We start from the raw sequence: 22,721 nt of genomic DNA, 5'->3' as shown, positions 1-22,721 counted from the left end.
TTACTTCGGCCTTCTCGCTCTTTAGATATACGCAATATTTAAATAGTGCATCCATTTATTTCTGTGCCTTTGTTTAACTCAATTTCATTGCCCATTACAAGTTTGATTTGATTTGAGTCCATTTTTTCTCTTATTACCTGCAAAAGTTTTTTTTTCTTCTCATTCTTCACTCGTCCTTTGTGTTTGAAAGGTTCTGTGTGAATAAATCTGCTTACTGTATGTAGATGTAATCATAAAGTGCAGCTGCAACAGAGAAGAGAGTCCCGTTCTGACCAACTGCTGCGTCGTACCTCCACCCCACTCAAATTAAATTGTGGTCTCTTACAGGAAGTGATAACTCAAACAGCAGGGAGCAAACGCTGTCCATTAAAAGCTAAACCCGCCAACGTTAGATCTTTTGTCTCTTTGGTGTTTTCTGTTACAGCAGCATCGCAGACCCTCCAGGGTTTGTTTGCTGACGTCCTCTTTATCAACCTCTGAGCGCTGACGTCAATGAAGTTAAAAAGGTTTTCAAACAATTACCTCTCAGTGACTATTAGGGGCACCAATGTGTGAAATTACCCAGCACCGCTTTAAGTCTGATTGTCTCTCTGTACTAAAAATAAACAGAGAACTTTCCAATATTTCCCCCGGGAGTTTAATCCTCTCAAACAAGATCTGTACCATTTTTAACTTTCAACCTATCTGCAGAAACATTTACACGCCGCTCGCCTGTTTTGCGCTCAATGTATAGATTTGTATAATTGTATAAACGTAATCTTTTCTCAGATGACGAATACATGTACGTGGCAATAAACACACCGCCAGTAACGGTTGAGAACAGGAGCTGGCATTTGAGGTTTGCTCTGGAAGGATTTGTGAAACGCTGAAAAGAGCAATGGATGAACACAATAAGTTATAGTGATAACCGACTAGATAAAGGTGAACACACCAAATGCATCACGAGGCTCTCCTTCAGCTCGAAACTTACTTTACGCGAGATGAAAAGTCAGAAGATCATCAAAGTCAGTCGGATTCATCGTTTGAGTGTTTGGACCAAACTTCATGGCACTCCATCTGATATTTGTAGAGATATCGGTCTGGACCGAAGTGCTGGACGGACAGATCAACCCTAACAATGTATTCTCAACATTAGGGCCCCTCGGGAATTCCTAAAGCGGGATTGGGAATCAACGAAAGCTAAATGTTGGTACAGTATGCAAGGGAGTGCGAGATTTGCTCGCGTTTTACTCACCAGCCAAAACAAACAATGGTGATCTATTCTGTCTTTCCTGTTCTTATATTTTATTTAGTTTTCATTTTTTTGTGTGTGTTTAGTTTCTTCCATTTCATGTCTGTAAGTGTGGGACGCTACTATGACAAAAGCATTTCCCCTTGGGGATTAATAAAGTACATATCTATATCTATATCTATCTATTCAGTGCTCGGGACAAAAAAAGTTAATTTCCAACCCCTGTCCTAAAGTACAAGACAATAAATGATCCAGTAAACGTACACATGAAGTCGGCGAGTGTGAACATGGGAACGGTTAAATACAAACCACGACTTCACACGTGAGGTCTAGAAAAATCTAGAAATCTAGAAAAATCATACAACTCAACAATCCCAAAAGAGCTGAAAGAAAAAGAGTAAAACGAGGACACATCGTAAAGATAACGATCAATCAAATGGATATTAGGAACTTATTGAGAATAAAGTCGTACTATTTCATAAATAAATGAATTCAGGGTTTGAATACTCAGATGTCAACAGTTACAAATAAGTTCCCCTGAACACTCTGTCCTAAGGAAAAGATAGATGGATGGAAATAATGTCCCTTGGTTACAGCGGACAAAATGGTGGCTGTAACCATGTGCCGATTCGCAACTGAAAATTCAAAAAAGTACAATCTTAAAATATTTTGCATGGATGAGGTGAATAAATCGATGGATCGAGAAAAGCACAATGTGACATCAGCACAAACAGTCTGATGTCACCTGCCTCACTGATTCATGAAACAAACAGAAAGGTCAAAATAAAATCCAGTTCTCCGCATAGTTTTTAACCATTGGCGGTCTGGCATGCGCTCCTTTGACTTTGTCATCTTGCCACGCCCTCTTTTTCTCTACAACGCTGCGGTTTTCGACTGAATTAGCGCTTCTCTCGACGATAAACCTACTTCTTACGGTCGTGGATGGAACGAGCGTTCATGCGTCTTTTCTTTGGTCTATTTTCTTGAAATTCGGTTAACCTTCGCGAAAACATTTGGAGGGAAACATGACAGTGAAACCGATCGTGACTCTTGAAATTAGACCAACATGTTGTATTTGTTATGCTTTTACAAGATGTATTTAAACTGAGAGACTCGTCGAGGCTCCCTTCAGGTCTCGGCCAGCTCCCGAGGGCCTCCTTGTTCTCTGGTGAACGCAGTACTGGGCTCAGAGCAGGTCTTCTCCCATCAAAAGATTGATGGTTCGATCCCCAGCTCTTCCAGTCACTATTCCAAAGGTTGTGCCCAGGCTGTGCACGGTGAGTTAGAGTCCTGGTGAGGGCAGGAGGCCGCGTGCATGCTAGCGCCTGCCATCAGTGTACGAATGGGTGAATGACATGCAGCCAAGAGTCAAGTCCACTTCTCATTTACCGGCTGGAGGAATGTTGGCTGACGTAAACACTGGTGACACCTGCGATGAGGTGGGCTGGATACCTTTTTTAATTTGATGTTGGAATTCACCTTTTTAGTTTTTTTTAGCAGGACAAAGTCAGACGTTTATTTGTTTGGTTCCAGCGCTCGCTGTCGGCTGAATGCGTCGTCGTCGTGAAAACCCGATTCTGAGGTGAGATCATTTCACATAACACTAGTTCTCATTTTGAACGGCGGGCAATAACCTTAAAGCCACGCGGATCCCAGCGTTTGTATCAAAATAATATTCAGTTGTGAATCCATTTCTTACGTTGAAATATTCTTTTTTTTGCAGATTGTAATTTATATTTGTTAATTAGCGAGTGGGAACGGCTCCATAATCACAAGAAATGGAACATGTAATTAGGCGGTGAATTGTTGTGATTATGTGATTGTAATACAAATGAATATGTAAAAATTGCGTGAAAGGCTCAGTTATTAAATATTTCACCTGAATATTTAGCCAGTAAAAGATGCATTCACATCCTTTCTTTGACTCCTCGTGTCTTCGCCACCAATGCCCGGATCCCAGTTTGAGCCGCAAAAGTTTCTAAAGTGCACGAAGCACGGTTCAGTTGTGTTATTATTTAGGTTCGCCAGCAGGACGATTACCATAAACCTGGTGCAGCCGCTTCAGAGGATTTGGGTCTCGCTAGCTGTCGCGTCGGGCGGAAGAACAGCAGCTTTACAGATAAAACACAAAACATGTAAATGTCGAGCCAAATTAAGCTCTCCTGCCACCAGTGGTATGATCACGCTGTGTTGTAAACATGCCTGCACACAGTCCAAAAAACAAAGCAACACGCCGTCCGTCCAGAATTTAAGTTGTGTGTGTGTGTGTGTGTGTGTGTGTGTGTGTCTTTTCATGCTTCTCTTTGTCTTTTGATTCAGCCTCATGCCATCTGGTGGAGTTATTTTATCACGAGGAGGAGAAGGTGTCATCCCCAAATGAATGCGTGCGCGACCATTGTCTGTTGTTTTTTTTTTTTTTTTTTTTTTGTAGTTTGTCATGAACACATTTCCTCTTTTTTTTTTTATTCCCAAGATGACAGTAAGTACTTTGCAGTGTGAGGCCTTGATGAGAGAAATCGGAGGAGGAGGAGAAGCGAAACAACAGCATCCAGGAAAAAGAAAGCGGGGGAAATAGGATACACACATAACCAAGTTCATGAAAAAACACCACTCATAATCTGAAATGTAGGGGCAGGTTACATGGAGAGGTAACAACTTTATAGGTTTTCAACATTGAGGAGATCGAATAGAACTTGATTTCCCATCATACACTATTCCTGTTGTATTGTCCTTTCCCACAGAGTTCACTGACGTTTCCATCTTATCCGTCCATCTTGTCTGTCCTTCCTTTGCTTCTACAACCAGGACTCCCATCTGTTTGGTGCAGTTTACGTCCTTGTGAATCTACAAATGTTGACTCTGTGTTGCTGCTTCTTCCAGGTGCTAACCGAGAACGGTTTTGGTGCGATCACAACAGAAATAGCCGAAGGCAGGCCTTTCTACTACGCCGAGGATTACCACCAGCAGTACCTGAGTAAGAACCCCGATGGATACTGCGGTCTGGGAGGGACAGGAGTCTCCTGTCCAATAGGAATCAAACCCAAGGCCTAGATCGCCATCGGCGTCTGCAGGGATGCAACGATGGAGTGATTTCAAAGTGCTTTCAGATTCGAAAAGCTTTGTGTTTCCCAATATATTAAGGAAATTTTATTTTTGTATAATTTATGCGTTTAGGAACATCAGTTAAATATTTGGCCTGGCTTATTTGCGCCTGTGAATTCGATAATGTCAGCATCTCCCACATGTCTCATGCACTGCAGCGTAGATGCCGGGAATGTCCGCCCGTCCCCTCAGCTCTTTTGCTGTTTCTTAAATGTATCAGCGCCTCAATATATTCGCCACTGGCGTGCGTCGTAGGGCGTCACTTTATTTGAGGCTTTACACAAAATACGCTCCCTGACACATACAGGGCCATCACATAAGTTAAATATGTCAAAAGTTATGTCATCCCATAAAATTTAATGGAAGAAAACAGTCGGACCACAATAAAATGGTGTTCCTCGACCAAAAAAACGCCACCGCAACGCTAGTTAACAGTTAAGTGTTAAACACTACAGTTAATTACGAGTGCGTCCATGTATTTAAAAAATATTTCTGTCTCTGCTACTCTTAAATTAAAGTAGTTTTGCCACCCCAGTCCTACACAATGTTGCCACGAAAGGCATTCAGGAAGACATCTGATATCGTCAGAGTCCACAATTCCCCTTTTCACATACATACATTCAAGATTTTGGTTTAGTGACTTTTTGGAATCGCAAAAAGCTATACATATCTATATATTATGCTCAGGTTGCTTATAAATGCTTATTGACTTGCTTCTTTGTAAGTGTGTAGAGGATTAAAACATATTAAAAGCTTCCGAAGTGTTTTTTTCTGTTTCCTGAGGGCTGTTTCAATCAAACTATATGAGAGGAATAGGAACGTGTAAGCTTGATTATAATATATATATATATATATATATATATATATATATATATATATATATATATATATCACCCCACAGCAGACCCGGTGAACGCGAGACTTGTTTTTAATCAAAACTGTATGTATTTGCTCTTTGGTGTTTTTGATTTTGGAAGACCTCCAGTCCTTCCTCTGATCTTTGTCTTCAGTAGCGTTCCCATCCTCGACTCATCTGTCGTCGCTGTTCCTCTGCGTGCATTTGTGTTTGGTACAGTGGGCTATATGTGTTCGGTTGGTGCAGCACACAAACACACCGGCGCACCAGCAGGAGAGTGCGTTCGGTGCCAGGCCCCTCAAAAGCTTGGCATCGCCGACGCAGAGTGGAGGAAAAAAAGGCAAGAGAAGGAAAGGATCGGTCTCTTTAGAAAATGGCAGAGCGCCACCTTGGATCTGGGCTCCTTTTGGATCGCCTCCATGATGCAGACTGCGGGACCTGACTGGCTTTTCCAAGCCAAATCTGACTGCTATTTTTGGAATGAAGCTGACGAAAGCTGAAATGTGTGAATATTCAGTGTTCATTACGTTTGTCCATTTGAGTAAAATGTAAAAAGAAAAATCCTTTTCAGGGTGAGAAAAAGCCTCAGTTTAGACTACAAGGCACTTAAACTACTCTTTTTTTAATAACGAAAAAAACACCCTTTACTAAATCTTCAGTGGAAAATGGATCAATTCTATGATGAATGTGAGCGCTATGCAGTGTCTTCATCATATATCAGAGGATGACACCAGCTGGACCGGATCCTAGTTTTAATAAAAGAGTTATGTTGGCTCAATATACGTCAGCATGACCCCACACACCTTTTGTTTTTTCCAGGTTTGTTGGTTGGATTTGTGGTTATTCACGGCATGATGATCATTTCACGGAGCCCTGTGATTGGTTAGAATAGAAGTTGGTTCAAGTTTAAACAATGTGCTTGCAAATTACTTCCTGGAAATCCTCTCAGCTTTATTTTACAATAAACATTATAGCAGCTCAAAACCATGTGATTTACAGTTTAAAAAAAAAAATATTTTAATGAAATTAATATTGAACAGAATTAAGTTCAGCCGGATGGTTCGGCCCTCCACAACAGTGCCAATTTCTCATGTTGCCACTGCTGCCTTAGGATGAACAGTTATATTCACATCCAGAGAGGAGTCCTCTTCACAAAGCCAGCCGCCATGTTCCTACAGTAGCCTAGAAAGGACAAACCAAACGATGGCTCCAGATAAGGCCAGTCTGGTTTCACTTTTTCATATCGCCCACCGTAGACCTCCTGCACACTTGGCACGCAGGAGAAGTTTCAGTTGTTTGCTACCAGTAACCTCGCCGCTACATGCTGCCAAATCCCACACGTTCAATTTACACATTTATTATTGAAGGTCATCAGAAATAACCTTGTGAGGTGTCAAGGTATTGTAGCGTACCCGTGCTAACACGCTGGTAGACTGCTTTATTTGCTCCCAGAATTCATGAAGGCCAAGTGAAAAGATATGGGCTGCATGTCCTGAACAGACTAGAAGAATCTGGCTTATTTTGGTACATCCCTGACTAACTGGTGATTTTTACTCTGATTGTCAATCCAATAGGACAAAAATATCATTGGAATTTATATCCGGTGAACAGTGTTGTAGAGAGAGTAGTTGTTTATTTTTACATGCTATTTTTAAAGACCTTGTACTACACAGGAAGAGCACACAGCCAACATTACTGTCTGTATTTCATTTCACACAGACTCAATCACTTACCTGAATCTGTCCCTGGCCAGAAAGCATGCTAATGCTGCCATCATGTGGTTGTTTAAGGTATGAGCACATGGCGCAAAACCAACCCTGGATTTGAGGCTGTAGCTTCAAAGAAAAAGGAAAGAAATCATACCATAAAAAATCACTTACTGCAAATGTGATTCTAAGAGACATTGGGCCATGCCGCGAAAAAAACCTTAGCGATTAAAGTATATTTGAATGATTTCTAGCCAAACTCTGTTTCTGACTGAATTATTTCTTCATGACAACTCATCTGACTGAGCATATTTTGTATCTTATTGCTCATATATTTATTTAATATTACACACAACAATTGTATTAAAACACACAACAAATTATAAGTGTCTTGCACAAACACACAATTATGTGTAAAAACTAAAAGGAGAAATGGACCAGCGTTCATTATCTTAACAAGGTACTTTATCCAACCCCCCTTTATTAGTTCAAAGGAGAATAGTATAGACAGATGACACATTAGACATAGATGTAACACAATATGCAGTCAGTAATACAATAGATATCGAGCAGAGTTTATGATAGGTATGAATAATAGACTGCAGTGTGTACAGTGGAGTTATAACGCGTTATTTTGAAGAGTATTACCAGAAGTGGGCTGGATCTCAAAAGCGATTGTGTGCACTGTATCGTTACCTCGAGGTATTAACATGTGCATAAATGCAAGCTTTGGCTTGAGGAGGAACACTCAATAGTTTGAATTTGTGTCCGGTAAAGCGAATTGGAGAGGAAGTAGTTTATTTTGTAACATGCTACATGTAACTTACTACACACGTAGAGCACACAGACAACATGACTGTCTGCATTTCACACATGTAGGTGAGTTCATCTGCATCCAGAGTGGGACACGTGGGACGATGATGCCAGGTATCTGTAGCAACAGTAAACTTCCCTCAACTCAGCTCGACCCAAGACGGAAGGTAATTCACTCACTCACTCACTCACTAAAGCTGGTTTTAACTAACCCTAAATGGTGGTGTTTTAATGCAACTTTAGGTATAATTTTTACATTTGATCATTGATCATTAACGCGAATGTATTCTAGTCTTAAAGCATTTGTTTCTTAAAATAGTTTCCACAAAGACTCCTTTATTATGTATTTTATTTTAGCTTTGTTAAATTCAGTGGGTTCATCAATAAAGAGCTTTTCATGTCTTTAACCTAGCTAGCTAGTTGCTACCCATTAGTTCAGGGGTCCAGTGTCTGATACTTGGTTAGCGTTAGCATTATAATGTTAACTTGCTAATTATAACCCACGTCACTTCCACTAATAACTTAGCTAATTATTCATTCTTTTATATCAATTACGTGCTATATATATATATATATATATATATATATATATATATATATATATATATATATATATATATATATATATATATATATTCAAGAAGATGGGGATATGTCATCTAGTAGGAAAAAGGTGGAAGTTATGCTTATCCCCAAGGGACAGGAGGAAGAAATCTCTGGCGGCCATTTTAGTTTTGGAAAACAAATTTAAGCTCTTCATTTAAAACCTGACGTCATTGGTGGGCGCCTCTTTGAGAAGTTTTATAATCCCTGGTTACTGAATCTGCATAATGTTTTAAACATGTGTATGCTAGCTGTAAGCTTTGTCACTTAAAAGGCATTATCATCTAAACTCAAATTTTTTATATCTTTATATATATCTATATATCTATATCTATATATATCTATATCTATATCTATATATTTGTATATATATATAAATATAGATAGATATAGATACAGATATAGATATACATATTTATATATCTATATTTATATATAGAGATATATATACATATATATATATATATATATATATATATATATATATATATATATATATAATATATATATATATATATATATATATAGTTTTGTTTCAACCACACAGTTCACGGTCTGAGTAATTGGCACTTTGTTAGAACCTCATGGGTGCAGTAGTTGTTGTATTGCTGTATAGGTGGTGCTACTCATTTAACTTTTATAGTGAGTCTCCAATGCAAATACATATAATTTAAGTGCAGGGTAAAGTCATTTTTCTTTGTAATATAACATTATTTATTTACAATGTAATTGTCATTGGGACATGTTTTATTTCTATAATCCACTAATTTGTGTTATATACTGCAGCTGCTAATGTTCAGATGAAGAAAAGCTTAGTGTAAAGCAAGCCAAGTGAGTATCGCTGAACGATGTCTGCTGAAATACCTATGGACAGAACGTACCAGAGGACACGCGTAGACTCAAATCGGTCAGTTCAGACTCCTGCACCTGTCTCACCTGCTCCTGGAATAAGTTGCGGGGAGAACCAAGGGGACGACCAGGGCCCGCCGGCCCTTCAGGGTGAACCAATGCTGGGCAAGGCCCCCCCTGACCTCTCCTCTCTGACAAGCCCTGATGATGCTTCCCCCAGTGGACAACACCAGCCTACTGCCTTTCAGAACATAGATCAGACGCAACAAGTAAGTGTCACTTTTCAGTATTTCAGTATTACACTAAAGCTCACAGATTAAAGGGAAGGTCCATCACAAAATACTTCCTCATTGTAAACAGCTATTGATGTGGCTCAGTGGTTAGCATGCCTGTCTTTCAATCAGAGGATCAGTGGTTGTAGTGTCAGTTTCTTCAGAATCTAAATAATTTGCAGGAGAAATATTTCTGAACTTCGTCTTTACTTAACGAGACAGCAACCCGGCCAGAGCTTACGTTTTCGTTACGGTCGCCTGTGAGTTTAAGGCGCTAAGTTAGAAATTGGTTAGTTAGAAATTCCTGCCAGGCGACACAAACAATGCACAGAGAAGCTTGGATTACAACACACGCAGAGGGAAAGTGCCCTCATTCTCCGCTCATATAGACATCACTCCGATATCTTTACATAGCAAATAGTTGTTTAGTGAGAAAGGAAACTCGGGGTGGAAACCTTTAGTCAATGATGAGGGAGAGAACTTTAATAAAGAAAATGATTTATTCTATAAAAAACTGTTCCATTCAACCAAGCATGTCCAATTTTAGTTTTCAGTTGTTCGTCTCGCCACTAGATAGCAGTGGAACGTCAAGTTATTGTTCCTCCCGTGAAGGAAAGGGCCACTGTAACTATTGTATTGTCTTCGGTTGGGTCGGGTTCTTAATGCTTGTCTGTTGGCAGGCTCCAGAGCATCCACATGAGCTGGTTCAGCGGCAAATTGAGCGGATCCACAAGGTCCTACAGGAGCAGAGTCGACTGCTGACGCACTTGGGAACAGGTTAGTGTTGAGCAGCACACTCCTGTTTAGGGACGGTTAAAAAAAAAAAATAAAATAAAAAAAAAATAAAAATAATTAAATATATATATATATACACATACACACAGATTATTTGTGATTTTTGACAAAGTAACTTTTAAGAGTACCTTTCCGTTGCCAAAATAATTGTAAATCTCTTTGGGATTCTTTTTGCATGTTCTTTATACTTCAACCTCAGGCAGGATGACAGACCCTTTTACATCTTCTTTATTATATCAATGTAGCTAGCAAATTGTTTTTTCTTCTTCTATTACACACTGTTCCCTTCATGTTCTGCGTAATAGGACATTTTATTTAGGATCTCACGGAAAGACGGAGACTCCTCCTCTTCCCCACAACGTAACCAGCGTCAAGCTTTTTACTTTCCCTGGTAGTCACAGCCCAGAGCTGTTGCTGTTTTAGGGTTTTAGAACCGCCGTCGTTCTCTCCGGGGAGGCTCGCCACCCACACGTTGTGGACCATGTAGGCCAGGGGTGGGCAATTCATTTTCTCAAGGGGCCACATGAGAAATTGGCACCGTTGTGGAGGGCCAAACCACAAGGCTGAACTTAATTCTGCTCAATATACATTTCATTACATTATAAAAAACTGCAAATTATTTGGTTTTGAGCTGCTGCTGGGAAGAATACATGTTACAATAAGGCTATGAAAATATGCAAAAAATGTCATTTTTATTATTTTAACATACCTTCACAAAAATACACAAGATGTATGCTACAAATTAGCAATTGATTAACTTTATACAAAAGCAATTAGTTATTTTGATGTTTTTCAGTTTAGTTCAGTTTTTCTGTCTTGGGCTTGAACAAGTGCACCGAAGTCTGGTTGAATGTCTGAGGTGGATATGCGAAGAACAGCTGACAGGTGAAAGAGGAACATTTGTTGAACTTTATCACTGAGAATTTTGTTCACATGTGTAGGTAGATTCAAGGACAACTAACATCTTCTGACACCTCCTCACGTAACACAGAGGAACACAGCGCAACGTAACATAACAATAAACTTAACGTTGAACGTCACGTAACGTTGAACGTCACGTAACGTGGCGTAACTTAACAGGTGTAAAGACAGTGTTTACCATCATGTGTATTTTATTTCTCAACTGTTTTGAAGTCTTGAAATCGCCTTGTATAAATAGTATGGCCGTGTATTATATCCAATGAACGGCTTCAACCAGCCTTTGAATTCAGGGTTTGATTCCCACTCCTTTCTGTATTTTTCAGCGTACAGTTAGACTCGCAAATTAGATAGCTCGCCAGATAGCTATAATAAAGGGGGAAAAGTTGTATTACAATCACGGCCTGAAGTTCAATCTCTCTTCTTGCCAAGAGTAGAGTTTCTTTCGTTTCAAACTCGCGTGTCACTCCTCTTAATTAGCTAAATTTCTTGAAACAAGTCTGAGGCTAAGTCACTAAGCCTTGACAGACTTAAAAAAAAAAAAATCAGACGAGGCATGCAGCCAATCTGCAAAGACGATGGCAACGACAACACTAATGTTCAGTGGGTTTCTATATTGGTTTGTTTTTGTGTTCATACATCTTTTCCTCTGTTATTTCTGCTGTCGACCTGCTAGCCTCAATTTGAAAACCACCCCAAGCTCTCCTGTTGGCTACAGCCATACTGTCTGCACAGAGCAAAGGCTACACACCTCAAAATATTTCAAGCACTATTAGTTATTATTAATGTGCTGCTTTTGACCGGGTTGGTTCATACACATACACGATTGGGAACAGACTGTCGCACCTCCCTGCAAACAGGGTGGAAAATGGGGCCTCAAGGGGGGCGATCTGCAACGTCAACATTTGTACAATGATGTAGGAGAGTACAACAGGGATGTGGATGTGTTGCTTTTTGTCCTTGTTTGGGGTAATCTTCCACCATCAGAAAAACAACACGGTGGTTTCACAGTGAGGGCTTTGCATTTTGGTGCAATGCTCGGAGCGTATTTGTACATTGTGGGTCACCATCTTGTGCTGATGTTTTTTTATTTTCTACTCGGATCTGTATTTTGTTTATTTACAGCAGTAGTATACAAACATCTTCACTCAGTATCTCAATCTCACACAAATATTTAAATTTTGATGATCAACATCACAAAATGATTCATAGTGCAAATGAGAAAAGTTAAAATCCACCTTCTCAGTCTCTGCAGTTCCCTCAGGTTTGACATTTTAGTAATGGTTGTTGTTGCACATAATTTATAACCTCCTTCAAGAAGAAAAAGGGATGTCGACGACCTGGTTTACTCTGATTCTATACATGGATATTTAAACAACAGTGCAGATAGGAAGTGAAAATGCACCAACAGAAACACATGAATTGTGAAAGATATTGACATGTTTATGTTCATTTAAGTGATGTTAGAAAAGGTGGCGGAGTTCACTATACAATATGTTGCTCTGAGGGTTAAACCTCCAGCGAGGATCGTCATAGCTGGTTTCATGTACTGATGAATGCAGAGATATCAAGCTTCCTGACTGGTGAGTGAAAGCTCTGCCGCACAGTGAGTTAGGCCTGTGCTACACTTTACTTTGTATACTAGTACTTTGTTGTGTACGCAAGGACCAAAGTATGCAGTGAAATGCAATCACAAAGGAAATGATCATCTTTGCACCCGTTTTGAAATGAGTCATAATTAAAATGCCTTAATATATATATATATATATATATATATATATATATATATATATATATATATATATATATATATATATATATATATATATAAGTAATTCAAAATATAAAAATATATATACAAATTGTACCATTTAAAACAAACAGCTGAAAAAAAGTCACATCTTACTCATTGTCTTACATCCATATAAACAATTTTGCGATATTGAATTTGAGATTCGATCAGGCGGCAGCTGCTCAACCTGAAGCCCAATGAACGGACCAAGAAGCAGTGAAAGCAGTCAGTCCAGCATCAGCATGTTGGAGAAAAGTGCGGAAAGAAACGAAAAAGACAGCGTAGTTCACTCCAATGGAAGGTTATTAAGGGTTGCAGTGAGAAAAGCTTCAGCAGTGTGCGTGAGACTGGCTCCAGATAAACCATGAACACGTGCAGATTTTTAGATACAAGATGGTTTGATCAGATGACGGCTACCTTTACAGAGGCTGTCAGGCGGCATCCGCCTCCGCTGTGCTTCCAGCCTTTGTGTCAACGGCATTAGTCAGTATTGCTCTAGCTGTTAATATAGATATAGGTACAATATATCGCTTGTGTGGAGCAACCAGTGGTTGAGGCGTAATGTTGAACAAGCACCTTGATGGCATTCACTACAGTATAAGGGAATGAGGGAGGGGGGGGAAATCATTTTGCCAATATCGGCAAAGTAACTTCTTTTATTCCAGAAGTTGTAGTTGTGGTATTTGTTGCTGTCGTTGTTATTGTTGTCGTTCCCAAGCCAAAGTCAGTATTTAGCAGTCTGTTCCGGAGGAACGCAGGACAGAAGGTGGATATGTAGGCGTCTTTAAACCCTGAGTTGCAGAAGCAGTACACCAGCGGGTCCAGCAGGCAGTCGATGTAAGACAGAACCATGAGGCTGTCGTAGACCTGAACCACCACGTCTTCCGCGGGCTCCCATTCTTTTTTAAGCCGGACGCTCAGCAGCACCGCTCTGGCCACGGTGCTGGGCAGGAAGCAGACGGAGAAAACGACGACGACGGACATCACCACGCAAACTGCCCTCCTCAGTTTGGCCTTCTCCCCCACCGTCTTCCTCCGCAGCCGGTTGACAATGCGCACTGTGCAGTAGACGAGGATGATGAAGGGGATGATGATCTGGCTGAAGTAGACGACCTTAAAAAAAAACAACAACAAAGAGATGAAAGGTGATGAGCGTGATGCGTTCGTGTCTCTGCAGGCAGAGTTCGCTACCCACGCCCCTCAGTCAAAGATTGTTTTGCTGAGGTTTCTGACTCATTTCTAAATTAAATTCAGAAGTCTCACTCATCTAAAGCTCTTTTACTCACTTGCTTTGTTTTGTCAGAGAAGTAGCCCAAAACACAAAATATCTAGTTTTTCATCAAAGAAAGCTAAGAAAACCAGCAAATATTCACATTTGAGTGAGGAACAAATAGGTGCAGGTTTCCCTGAGTCTTGTTGATCAATTATTCGACTTGCCACAAAAAAATGTAAGATGCCCAAACAGGTTTTTTTACGCTGCCTGTGGAAACTACAGCAATTAGATCTGCCATTAAAGCTTGACAACTGTAATGACTGTAAGCTTTGAAGGAAGTCTGGGTGTGATGGTATGACGTTGTGTAAATAACTGCAGTTCTTGTTATTGTTAGCTTTGGCGGGGTCGGTATACGTCTGTGTAGTGGGCAATTGCAATTATTAAAGCCTTTTTGGTTTCCGCAGCCATTTTAAAACAAAAGAAACCAAAAGCCCACCTCTCTGAATGTGTCCGTCACGTCGTGAAAAAGGGTCTCGTGTTTGCGGCCGTGGCTGTTGCAGCACTCGAAGGTCTCGACCATCGTGGGGATGGTGAGGGGCAGCAGGAGGAGCCAGATGACAATGGAGACCTGAGGGGATTTCTTCAGCATTTTGACGAAATTCCTCCTTCCGAGATGCACCACGTTGAAGTAGCGGTCGATGGAGAGGGTGATGAGGAAGGCGATGCTGGCGCCGCGGTTGAGAAACAGCATGAAAATCATCGTCTTGCACACCACTTTGTTGGGGCTGCGCCTTTGGCCTTGGTGGTAGTGGTAGGCCTTGGCAGGCAGACAGGCCACCAGCAAGAAGTCGGCAACCACGATGTTGAACAGGAAGATGCTTTTGTTCTTCCAGAACTTGAACCTGAGGGGAAAGTCATCAACAAAAGCAGTTAGTTGCTTCCCTGCAACAAGGTTTTCTCTGCTTTTAAGAATCAACATCACAGAGCCGGAGGCCTGTGTCGCTGATCTTGTCTCACATTTGATCCTGAACATTTACAGAATCTCTGCACTCGTCAAACTGCTCAATGCTCACGATGAGATGACTCCAAGAGGATCCACAATGTCAAAAGGAGATTTCTCTGCTTCTCTTTTCCTTACTGTATATTTTCGTGGTGGTAATATACAATGGTGCCAAAAACAACATTGAGTTTTGTCTGCCGGAAGACCTTCCAGTACTGTGAGAGATAATCCATTTCCACAGTACAGTATGTTCACACTTTTATCAGTTTAGATCACCCGCAGCTCGTCTCGTTTGAATGGCACTCTGTGAAAAGTGAATTCAACAGGCATACATACCGCGATGTAACTTTTTTACAATGTAAAATCGCTACACGTTTTCCATTTCAAATTTGCAATGTGGTTTAAAACCACTGCACTTTTTAAAATTTTATTTTGTTATTACAGAAATTTGAATTTGTGTATGAATCCTTAACGAGTTAAAGGTCCCACCAAGTTTTAACGATCATTTCTGTGGTTTTTAAAGCAGAAATGGGAATGAGAATCCAAACAGGATGTGACTGCCGTCCCGATGGAGTGAGCCTGCGTCTATTATAATTTCTTCATGTAAACGTGTCACAAAGCTGCAGTGGCATCAAACGCATCAGATCATTCATTGAATCAAGACAAAACTTGTGCGTGTTAAATGGTCATCTATCATTTTAGTCAGAAATGTACTTGCCCAGTGATACATTTTTACTTTATAAATTGTTTTACTTGTTGGTGGTTATCTAATGACAACCAAGACTTAAGTAAATTGTCATTTTCTTTCACCCTGCTCTCAAATTTGCAGCACACTGCGCCATACACAGATGGAGTTTCACCCACATCTCGATCAACACCACCAAACTGAATCCTTGTTTCCAGAAAAATTGCTTGATTGGGCAGGTATCCTAAGTACTGATCGCAGTAAGTCAAAGTCACCTGGACTCACTGACACTCTTGTGGTTTGAATCACTCAGAGAGGCTAAATGATGGAAAAGTCCTACCACCTACCATCGGTTGAATCGGTTATCCTTAATCAGTTATTTACCAGCGGATAAGTCAGTTATCTTGAATCAGTGATTAACCAGCAGATGAATCAGTTATCAAGTTCAAGTTGAAACTCTCTGAAGGCTTTACCTCACTTCTCACTCCCTCATCCACATTTATTTGTTGAATACTTTCTGGGAAACTTTCAAAAGAGATTGTGTTTCCTCATACCTGAAGACGAAGATGTAGAGGACCGACAGGTTGAGAGGCAGACCCAGCACAAACTCTCCAATAACCAGCCAGGAGAGGGTTTCGTATGTGGCTTGATTGGGGGCTTTGCAGTGGTCGATTGTTTGATTTGTAGACATGTTATGTTGGCTGGATATATCTCCCATCGAAGCAGCCCTAAGAAATTACAGTCCAAGCGCTGCCAAAGCAATGGGAAGAATAAAGGTTAAAAGGTGTTAAAAATCCTTTGTTTTTCCAGAGGTGCTTGACCCAGAATCTTCTCCCTTCGGGCACCGATCCCCCTTCTCGATGTGATCCGTCAAATTCAACAGTCCCCCTCTGAGAGCCTCACAGTGGTTCTGGAGCCCGAACACAACCCGGCCGGCCGTGCCAAAACATGCTGAGGAAAACGTGCCCTGTAAACACAGTGGAGAGCAGAAAACACCCTGTCTCTGTGAGTCTGTGAGCGCTTTTTATGCAAGAGGCTTCCACTGATCCTTCAGAGAGGAAGAATCTTTTTTTTTTTTTTTTTTTGTCAGCTGGAGGTGTGGTTTGAGGACGTAGTGCTTAACTTACTCAGAAGAGTGGCGTGGAAAATAGCTGTCAACCTTAAAAACAGGTCATGAGCTTTGGCATTGGATTTGGCAGATAAGAGATAGTAACATGTCGTTAGTTTCTATATTACACACAAAGTGGTGACAAAAAACCTGGCCGTTGAAGGGTTTTCCAGCAGCTAGGGGTCGGGGGTGACGCTTGTGAAATTCCTTAGGTGGCTGTCGATGCTCAACCATCATGCCTGCACATGTCTTTTTTCTTGGGTACGGTGACAAAAAAATTCTCTAGAGACAAGATCAACTATGTTACAGACACAGATCTGTTTGATCACACCCTAAATTCAGTGGAGATTCTCACCATATGGTCATAAATGATGGTAGAATGACGTTGTGAGTCGTTGTTTTTCCTCAACCCCCTTTTATGGCTTTTGGGAAGCACAACGGCTCTCTCTTTTCCCTGGATGGCCGAGCAATAGAAGCTATGTGTGCAGAATAGACCCACAAGATATACAAATGACAAATGTATGAAGGAAATGAATTTGTGAGGAAGTCAAGCAGCTCTCATCACAGCTGTTTTTACTGATCTTGTTTCATTTAATTCAATTATGAACTCGACTCCGCTGCCTCTCTGCGGCTACTTTCGCTGGCAAGCAAACAAAACAAGGACCGAAAAAGATTCATACTATAATGATTTAAAAACGTTGCCATGAGCTGCTGCAAAGCCATGCACTTACTAGTAGACTTCACTTTCCTGCAAGGTAAGTCTGCTGGTAGCGAAAGTCCGCTAGCGTGACAAAAGTTTGCGCCTTTGTCACGCTATGTCCCAGACATGATGTAAAATTGCACAAAAGAGCAATGTTGCACCACTTCTGCAACAGAACACATGTCCAAACACAGTCGGTGCATTTAGACATTCGGTCCATTGCACCCCCGACCACAACAGTTCATCCTTTAATAGCCATTGCAACATGCGTTTCTCCCACAGAAATGTTGTTTACTGTTCCTCCTTAAAATGAGGATTCCAGTCGACACGATTGTGAAACTTTGATCTCAAATTTGCCATATATAATGCAAGACAGACACCTATGCATGGTAATGAAAGTGTCTCAGCAGCAAAAGGAAGTTCAAACACATGCAAAGTGTAGATAAGTAAGATAACCTGTTTGTATTCTGGTCGCTTCTAATTCGGACCATGTAGCCAAGTCCTTTTTACTCTGCTTTCACATTGGAGTTTGACATTGCTCGGATAAAGGTTATTACTTTCTACGGAGAAAGCCAATGCGCTCTCCTGAGCAGCTCCACGGGTCATAGGAGCGGGCACTGCCCTGATTTTCTATTTGGCTGTGTGGTCGGACCAAATTTGGAAATTTGGAAAATTGGACGCTTTGACGGCGCCAGTATTATCTTGAAGCAGCATGAGGGAGAAGTTCACCCCGTGCATTGAGTCATGCATCGCTACGCTTTAATCTTGCAGTATCTATCAGTATGATGTACCTGGTCAGACAATTTGTTAGTAAGTTAATCCTTAGTTTACATTCCAGTGCATCTAAATTCGGTGCTTTGTAGGATGAAATCTGCTTTATGTAATGCTCACAATATTACACTCTACCTTGTGCAAACTGTGTGATTGCGCAACCTGGTGTGAAAGACTGATTAGTCCACGTTGACAGGAGAGCCATGCAGACTCGTCTGATGCATCATTGTCGTTGCCTACATGCATAACAGAGCTATCAGTGCTCCATATCAGTTAGGAAAAAAAAGTGTCTGTAAGAACTTATCTCATTTTTATCTTAGTAGTAATCCACTGACGGGTTTTGTTTAAACACAAACTCTTGTTTATTCTTCAATATCTTTTTTTTTTAAGCACCAGTGATGATGACAACACTGTACATACACTTGGTGGTTTACTTCGTCTGCGCTCAGAGCAGCAAGATGCTCTGGAAGACACGTCTCTTACATTTATTATAATCAGTATGAGCATAAATTCCAAGAAGTATTTTCTTGGCCAGTGGTTTGCACCCAGCTCACGATTCCTCCCACACAAACACACACACACGCTATCTGTTTGATATTTAACTTCTTCTTCCACATTCTAATCTGCTTCACTATCTTACTCTCTGTTTATCTCCTGCCCCCGGTTCTCTTAAAGATCTGATGTTTCCTGCCTTCGTGCCGTTGCTTTGGGTCGGCTTGCAGCCTGCACTAATCTCTGAGAAGGTAGGTACTTTACGGCCGCTATGGTGCTTCCTTTTAGTGTTTGACCACGACTCATTTGTATAGGTAACTGTAACGTCACTCAACTTTCTACATTTAACTGAAAATCGGGTGGAAAGCTAGGTCCAAACAATCAGTTTTAAGCCATATGCTGAATGAGCTTTGAGTAAGTTTCGAGTGAATGTGCATGTGAAGTGAGCAGCTGTATGGACAAGGCACCAAAAACATATTTCACTCGTACTCCAGTCTGTTTCTGCAAACTGAGTGCATGTCGACTCTGGATAAGTGCCTCATACAAGCCCACTTCAAGACACCCGCACTATCCCTTTAAGAGCCAGATATGCGTGTAATAGTTGGTGAGGACCAAACCGGGAGGTGATCATATGTAAGGGTTGGGTGGCTGCCAACTTGAACAAAGATTTCACAAAGTAGTGAAACTTGAATCAGATTTTCCACTGAGAGTTCTTTTCACAAAATATGTGTGTTTTCATCCAGAATAAACTCAGATTATTTTCCGTTTCACCACCAGGAGATATCAGGGGAGACACTTGGATGATGCTATGCTTGCTGAATCAGATAACACACATTTTTCTGTGCATTTGTCATCGGATCTAGTTTTGAAAATGCATCATGATTTAATCATGATAAGCTCATAAGCTCATACTGGAACACATTTTGAAATGGGAATTATCTTGTAAAGACCTGCCATTTATATTTCAAGAAAGTTACATAGAGTTACTTGATCAACTCTCATAATTCTATGACACCCATCTGAAAACGTCTTATCATGTCTTCTTTTTTCACTCATAAACTTTCCTCTATGTGTGGCCCCACAGCTCCCAGTTTTCCCAGTGTCACCTCCTCCGTGGTCTGAGAATGGCCCTATCTTCACATACCCCAGCCAGGGTAAGAACCAGCTACTGCCTGCCGAGAACACTATCAACACACTACGTCTCTATCCACACAGACCAAACAAGCGATTTCATCTGACCCAATTTTCATGCGAACACGTAGAGTCCTGTTATGTAGCATTAGAAAAGTCCTGACTTTGGCGACTTGAAAAAGACTCACAATGCAATTAACTACATTTAAATTTCGGATATGCTTCATGACCAGCTCAATGTTCTTTAATTTGTTCAAAAACAACCACAACAACTGTGACACATGGTTTATCACCTACTGCTGTTTAAAAAAAATTAATCCAAATTGATGTTGCCCATGAAGTAGTGACAGTTAGTCTTTGTCATCATTCTGTCAGTTGATGTCTGATTTATGACCTTTACTCACATAGAATAAGCTTCAAACGAAAATTATAAAATTAGGGCTCAAAACACCTCTCTAGCATGTTACTGCATACTTTACCTTTTTGTGAGATAGGTAGTAAGTATAACAATTATAATATTTTAGTTGTTATATATATCTTTTTTTTCCTTCTCTCTCTTTCTCTCTGTGTGTATGTGTTTATATATAATTTCTCTCTCTCTGACATTTGTCGCTTTAAGAGTGAAGTCAGCCACTTGTTTCTGAGACTGTTACAATAGAGCCGATAATCAGAACCACACCCGCTCTTTACCTCAGAACAGAAGTTTTTAAGATTGCTTAAATGCATATTGACTCATATCTGGACTTCATGGGAATGTTTGTGTGACGTCGGAGTTACAAAAATAAAGGGTCAGTCTGCAGAAATGTACTATAAAAAATGAAGATAGAATAGTTTATGTATATACATTCACACATTACAGCAGTAGTAAAAACACATAAAAGACAAGTACAGTATTTACACAATGCCACCTATAAAACCAGTCTGAGAATGTGATTCCCGCTCTGTCAATCATTTCTGTTACCAAAAGGACAAACAGTCCCACTGGCAACGTCACCTAAATGACTGATGGTTAGGGTAATGATATTTATTTTATTAGAATAAAGAATTACTTATATTTTATATGTCCAGAACACATTCTGTAAATTCAATACATATAATAATCAGAATAATTCAGAAGATGTTTGTCAAATCAAAAACTTCTATTACTCTGAATATGTCTTATAGGGTGAAAAAAAATGAATCTGTTAATTTGGGGAGCCATATAATGGTAATAATGCTGCTTTCATGTCAGGATGATTTGTCAGTCAGTGTTTGACCCATTAAAACTGAATCTCAAGTAATTTGATTGAATTAATGTAGATGCTTTAAATCAGGGGTCACCAACCTTTTTGAAACTGAGAGCTACTTTGAGGTACAAAATAATCCAAAGGGCTACTTGTTATTCTTGAAACAAACTTCCTGAACAACAAAGTTGCACAGATCACCTTTTAATTATACTATATGTGAACTGTCTGATCACATATCAATGTTATTTATTCCTCACAATAATTATTAACAATTTCCACAACAATGATGGTAGAAAAAAAATGTTTCTATCACTTTGTTAGAAAAATGAAAATAAAGTTATATGAATGCAAAAAAAAAAATATTTAGTTACCACTAAATAGCTTATTGTGGAAAACATTAAGCTATTTTTTTGCAAAACAAAACAGAATGAGTGCAGATGTGTGAGCATCAGGTTGCATCAGTGGCTCAGTGAGCTGCTTTCCTCGACACACCTTTTAAAACGGGGTTGTAGATGTGATACGTACTCTCAGTTCATGCTTAATGAGCTGAGGTCTGTTTTCTGATGAAAGAAGCAACAGCAGAAAAGACCTCACGGAGATCTCATAAAGATCGGCTTTTGGCAAAATGTCAAGAATCGGCGAGTCGCGCATGCGCAGCAGGCTGTTAACGGCGCACGGTGAACTTTTAAAATCATCATTTCCTCTTGTGCCCAGAGACTCTCAATAAAGTCAGAAACGTTGTTCATGGAGCTCCAGGCTGCAGCTTGTTTGTCTTGACCCGCACATACATGCACTGTTAGGCTTTAAAACTGATAGCGGTTAGCTTAAAATAGTGTTAGCTTAAAGCAGCAAATCCCATTGAAAAGCACGCGACATATGTGTGTGTGTGTGTGTGTGTGTGTGTGTGTGTGTGTGTGTGTGTGTGTGTGTGTGTGTGTGTGTGCGTGTGTGTGTGTGTGTGTGTGTGTGTGTGTGTGTGTGTGTGTGTGTGTGCTCACCTGTGTGCGCGCCCGTGTTGGGGGCGGATCTCCGCTGCTTGCATACAGAGCAGAGTTTTAACGCGAACATGGTCGGTTGATAACTTTTTGTTTTTTTTTGAAGAAGTTTTTATTTATTTTTAGAACACGTCTCGCGGGCGACGCACGTGGTCGCTGCCGGCGACAAGATGCCCGCGGGCGCTGTGTTGGCTACCTCTGCTTTAAATGAACTCCAGCATGCATTTCTCACTTTGTAGATGTTGTAGATGTCAGTTTTGTAATGAGTGACCGTAGACGAGAGACGTTGGAGCCCACGAATAAAGGAATGAACAACTAAGTCGCAGACCAACAAGCGATGCATACTTTGAACGCACAGCTCCACTCAGGGCAAAATTACACAACTGAATGACAAAGTATGCAAAGGTCACACTATATGTGACTTCAAACCGTGTGCTCCTCTTTTTACTTTGTCAATATTTGG

At 40.4% G+C, this 22,721-nt stretch overlaps 3 protein-coding genes across 7 annotated transcripts in view; 2 read left to right on the top strand and 1 right to left on the bottom strand.

Annotated features, from left to right (window-relative positions):
* msraa (methionine sulfoxide reductase Aa) overlaps positions 1-5,088 on the top strand; it is a 29,529-nt gene extending 24,441 nt beyond the window's left edge. For both annotated transcript variants that reach the window (XM_068577436.1, XM_068577437.1), the window contains exon 6: positions 4,112-5,088. In XM_068577436.1, the coding sequence (XP_068433537.1) occupies positions 4,112-4,282 (171 nt within the window). In that variant the 3' untranslated portion in view covers positions 4,283-5,088. The remainder of the gene's footprint in view (positions 1-4,111) is intronic.
* Positions 5,089-7,754: 2,666 nt separating this feature from the next.
* Positions 7,755-22,721, top strand: part of si:ch211-140l13.3 (uncharacterized) — a 32,667-nt gene continuing 17,700 nt past the window's right edge. Inside the window, exons 1-5 of one of the 2 annotated variants that reach the window (XM_068577425.1) lie at positions 7,755-7,875; positions 9,186-9,429; positions 10,113-10,209; positions 19,090-19,157; positions 19,991-20,060. In XM_068577425.1, the coding sequence (XP_068433526.1) occupies positions 9,319-9,429; positions 10,113-10,209; positions 19,090-19,157; positions 19,991-20,060 (346 nt within the window). In that variant the 5' untranslated portion in view covers positions 7,755-7,875; positions 9,186-9,318. Of the gene's footprint in view, positions 7,876-9,156; positions 9,430-10,112; positions 10,210-19,089; positions 19,158-19,990; positions 20,061-22,721 lie in introns of those variants that run through there. The other variant, XM_068577424.1, reaches the window with a different exon arrangement.
* On the bottom strand, positions 13,544-22,336 carry LOC137785876 (12-(S)-hydroxy-5,8,10,14-eicosatetraenoic acid receptor-like). Of its 3 annotated transcripts, XM_068577427.1 has the most exons (5): positions 22,262-22,292; positions 16,739-16,802; positions 16,390-16,585; positions 14,647-15,052; positions 13,544-14,050 (listed from the first exon to the last, which is right to left on the bottom strand). In XM_068577427.1, the coding sequence occupies exons 3-5, from the start codon at positions 16,551-16,553 to the stop codon at positions 13,562-13,564; spliced, it is 1,059 nt and encodes a 352-aa protein (XP_068433528.1). In that variant the 5' UTR covers positions 16,554-16,585; positions 16,739-16,802; positions 22,262-22,292; the 3' UTR covers positions 13,544-13,561. The 3 variants fall into 3 exon arrangements, with proteins under 3 accessions (XP_068433528.1, XP_068433527.1, XP_068433529.1); XM_068577426.1 differs by lacking the exon at positions 16,739-16,802 and having other exon boundaries at positions 22,262-22,336; XM_068577428.1 differs by lacking the exon at positions 22,262-22,292 and having other exon boundaries at positions 16,697-16,795.

Source organism: Clinocottus analis, unplaced genomic scaffold, assembly GCF_023055335.1.
Source record: "Clinocottus analis isolate CAN_PGR_092001 unplaced genomic scaffold, fCliAna1.0.p SCAF_15, whole genome shotgun sequence".
In the NCBI taxonomy this organism is placed as follows: Eukaryota; Metazoa; Chordata; class Actinopteri; order Perciformes; family Cottidae; genus Clinocottus; species Clinocottus analis.
Note: the sequence above shows the minus strand (reverse complement) of the source record. Positions and strands in the feature narration are given on the sequence as shown.

What these genes read in the sequence shown, in the direction of transcription:
- LOC137785876 (XM_068577426.1), bottom strand. Translation starts at nt 16,553, where the DNA reads ATGGGAGATATATCCAGCCAACATAACATGTCTACAAATCAAACAATC. An exon ending in CTCTACATCTTCGTCTTCAG is followed by an intron (nt 15,053 to 16,389) that starts GTATGAGGAAAC and finishes CTTTCCCCTCAG; the next exon opens with GTTCAAGTTCTGGAAGAACA. An exon ending in TGACGGACACATTCAGAGAG is followed by an intron (nt 14,051 to 14,646) that starts GTGGGCTTTTGG and finishes TTTTTTTTTAAG; the next exon opens with GTCGTCTACTTCAGCCAGAT.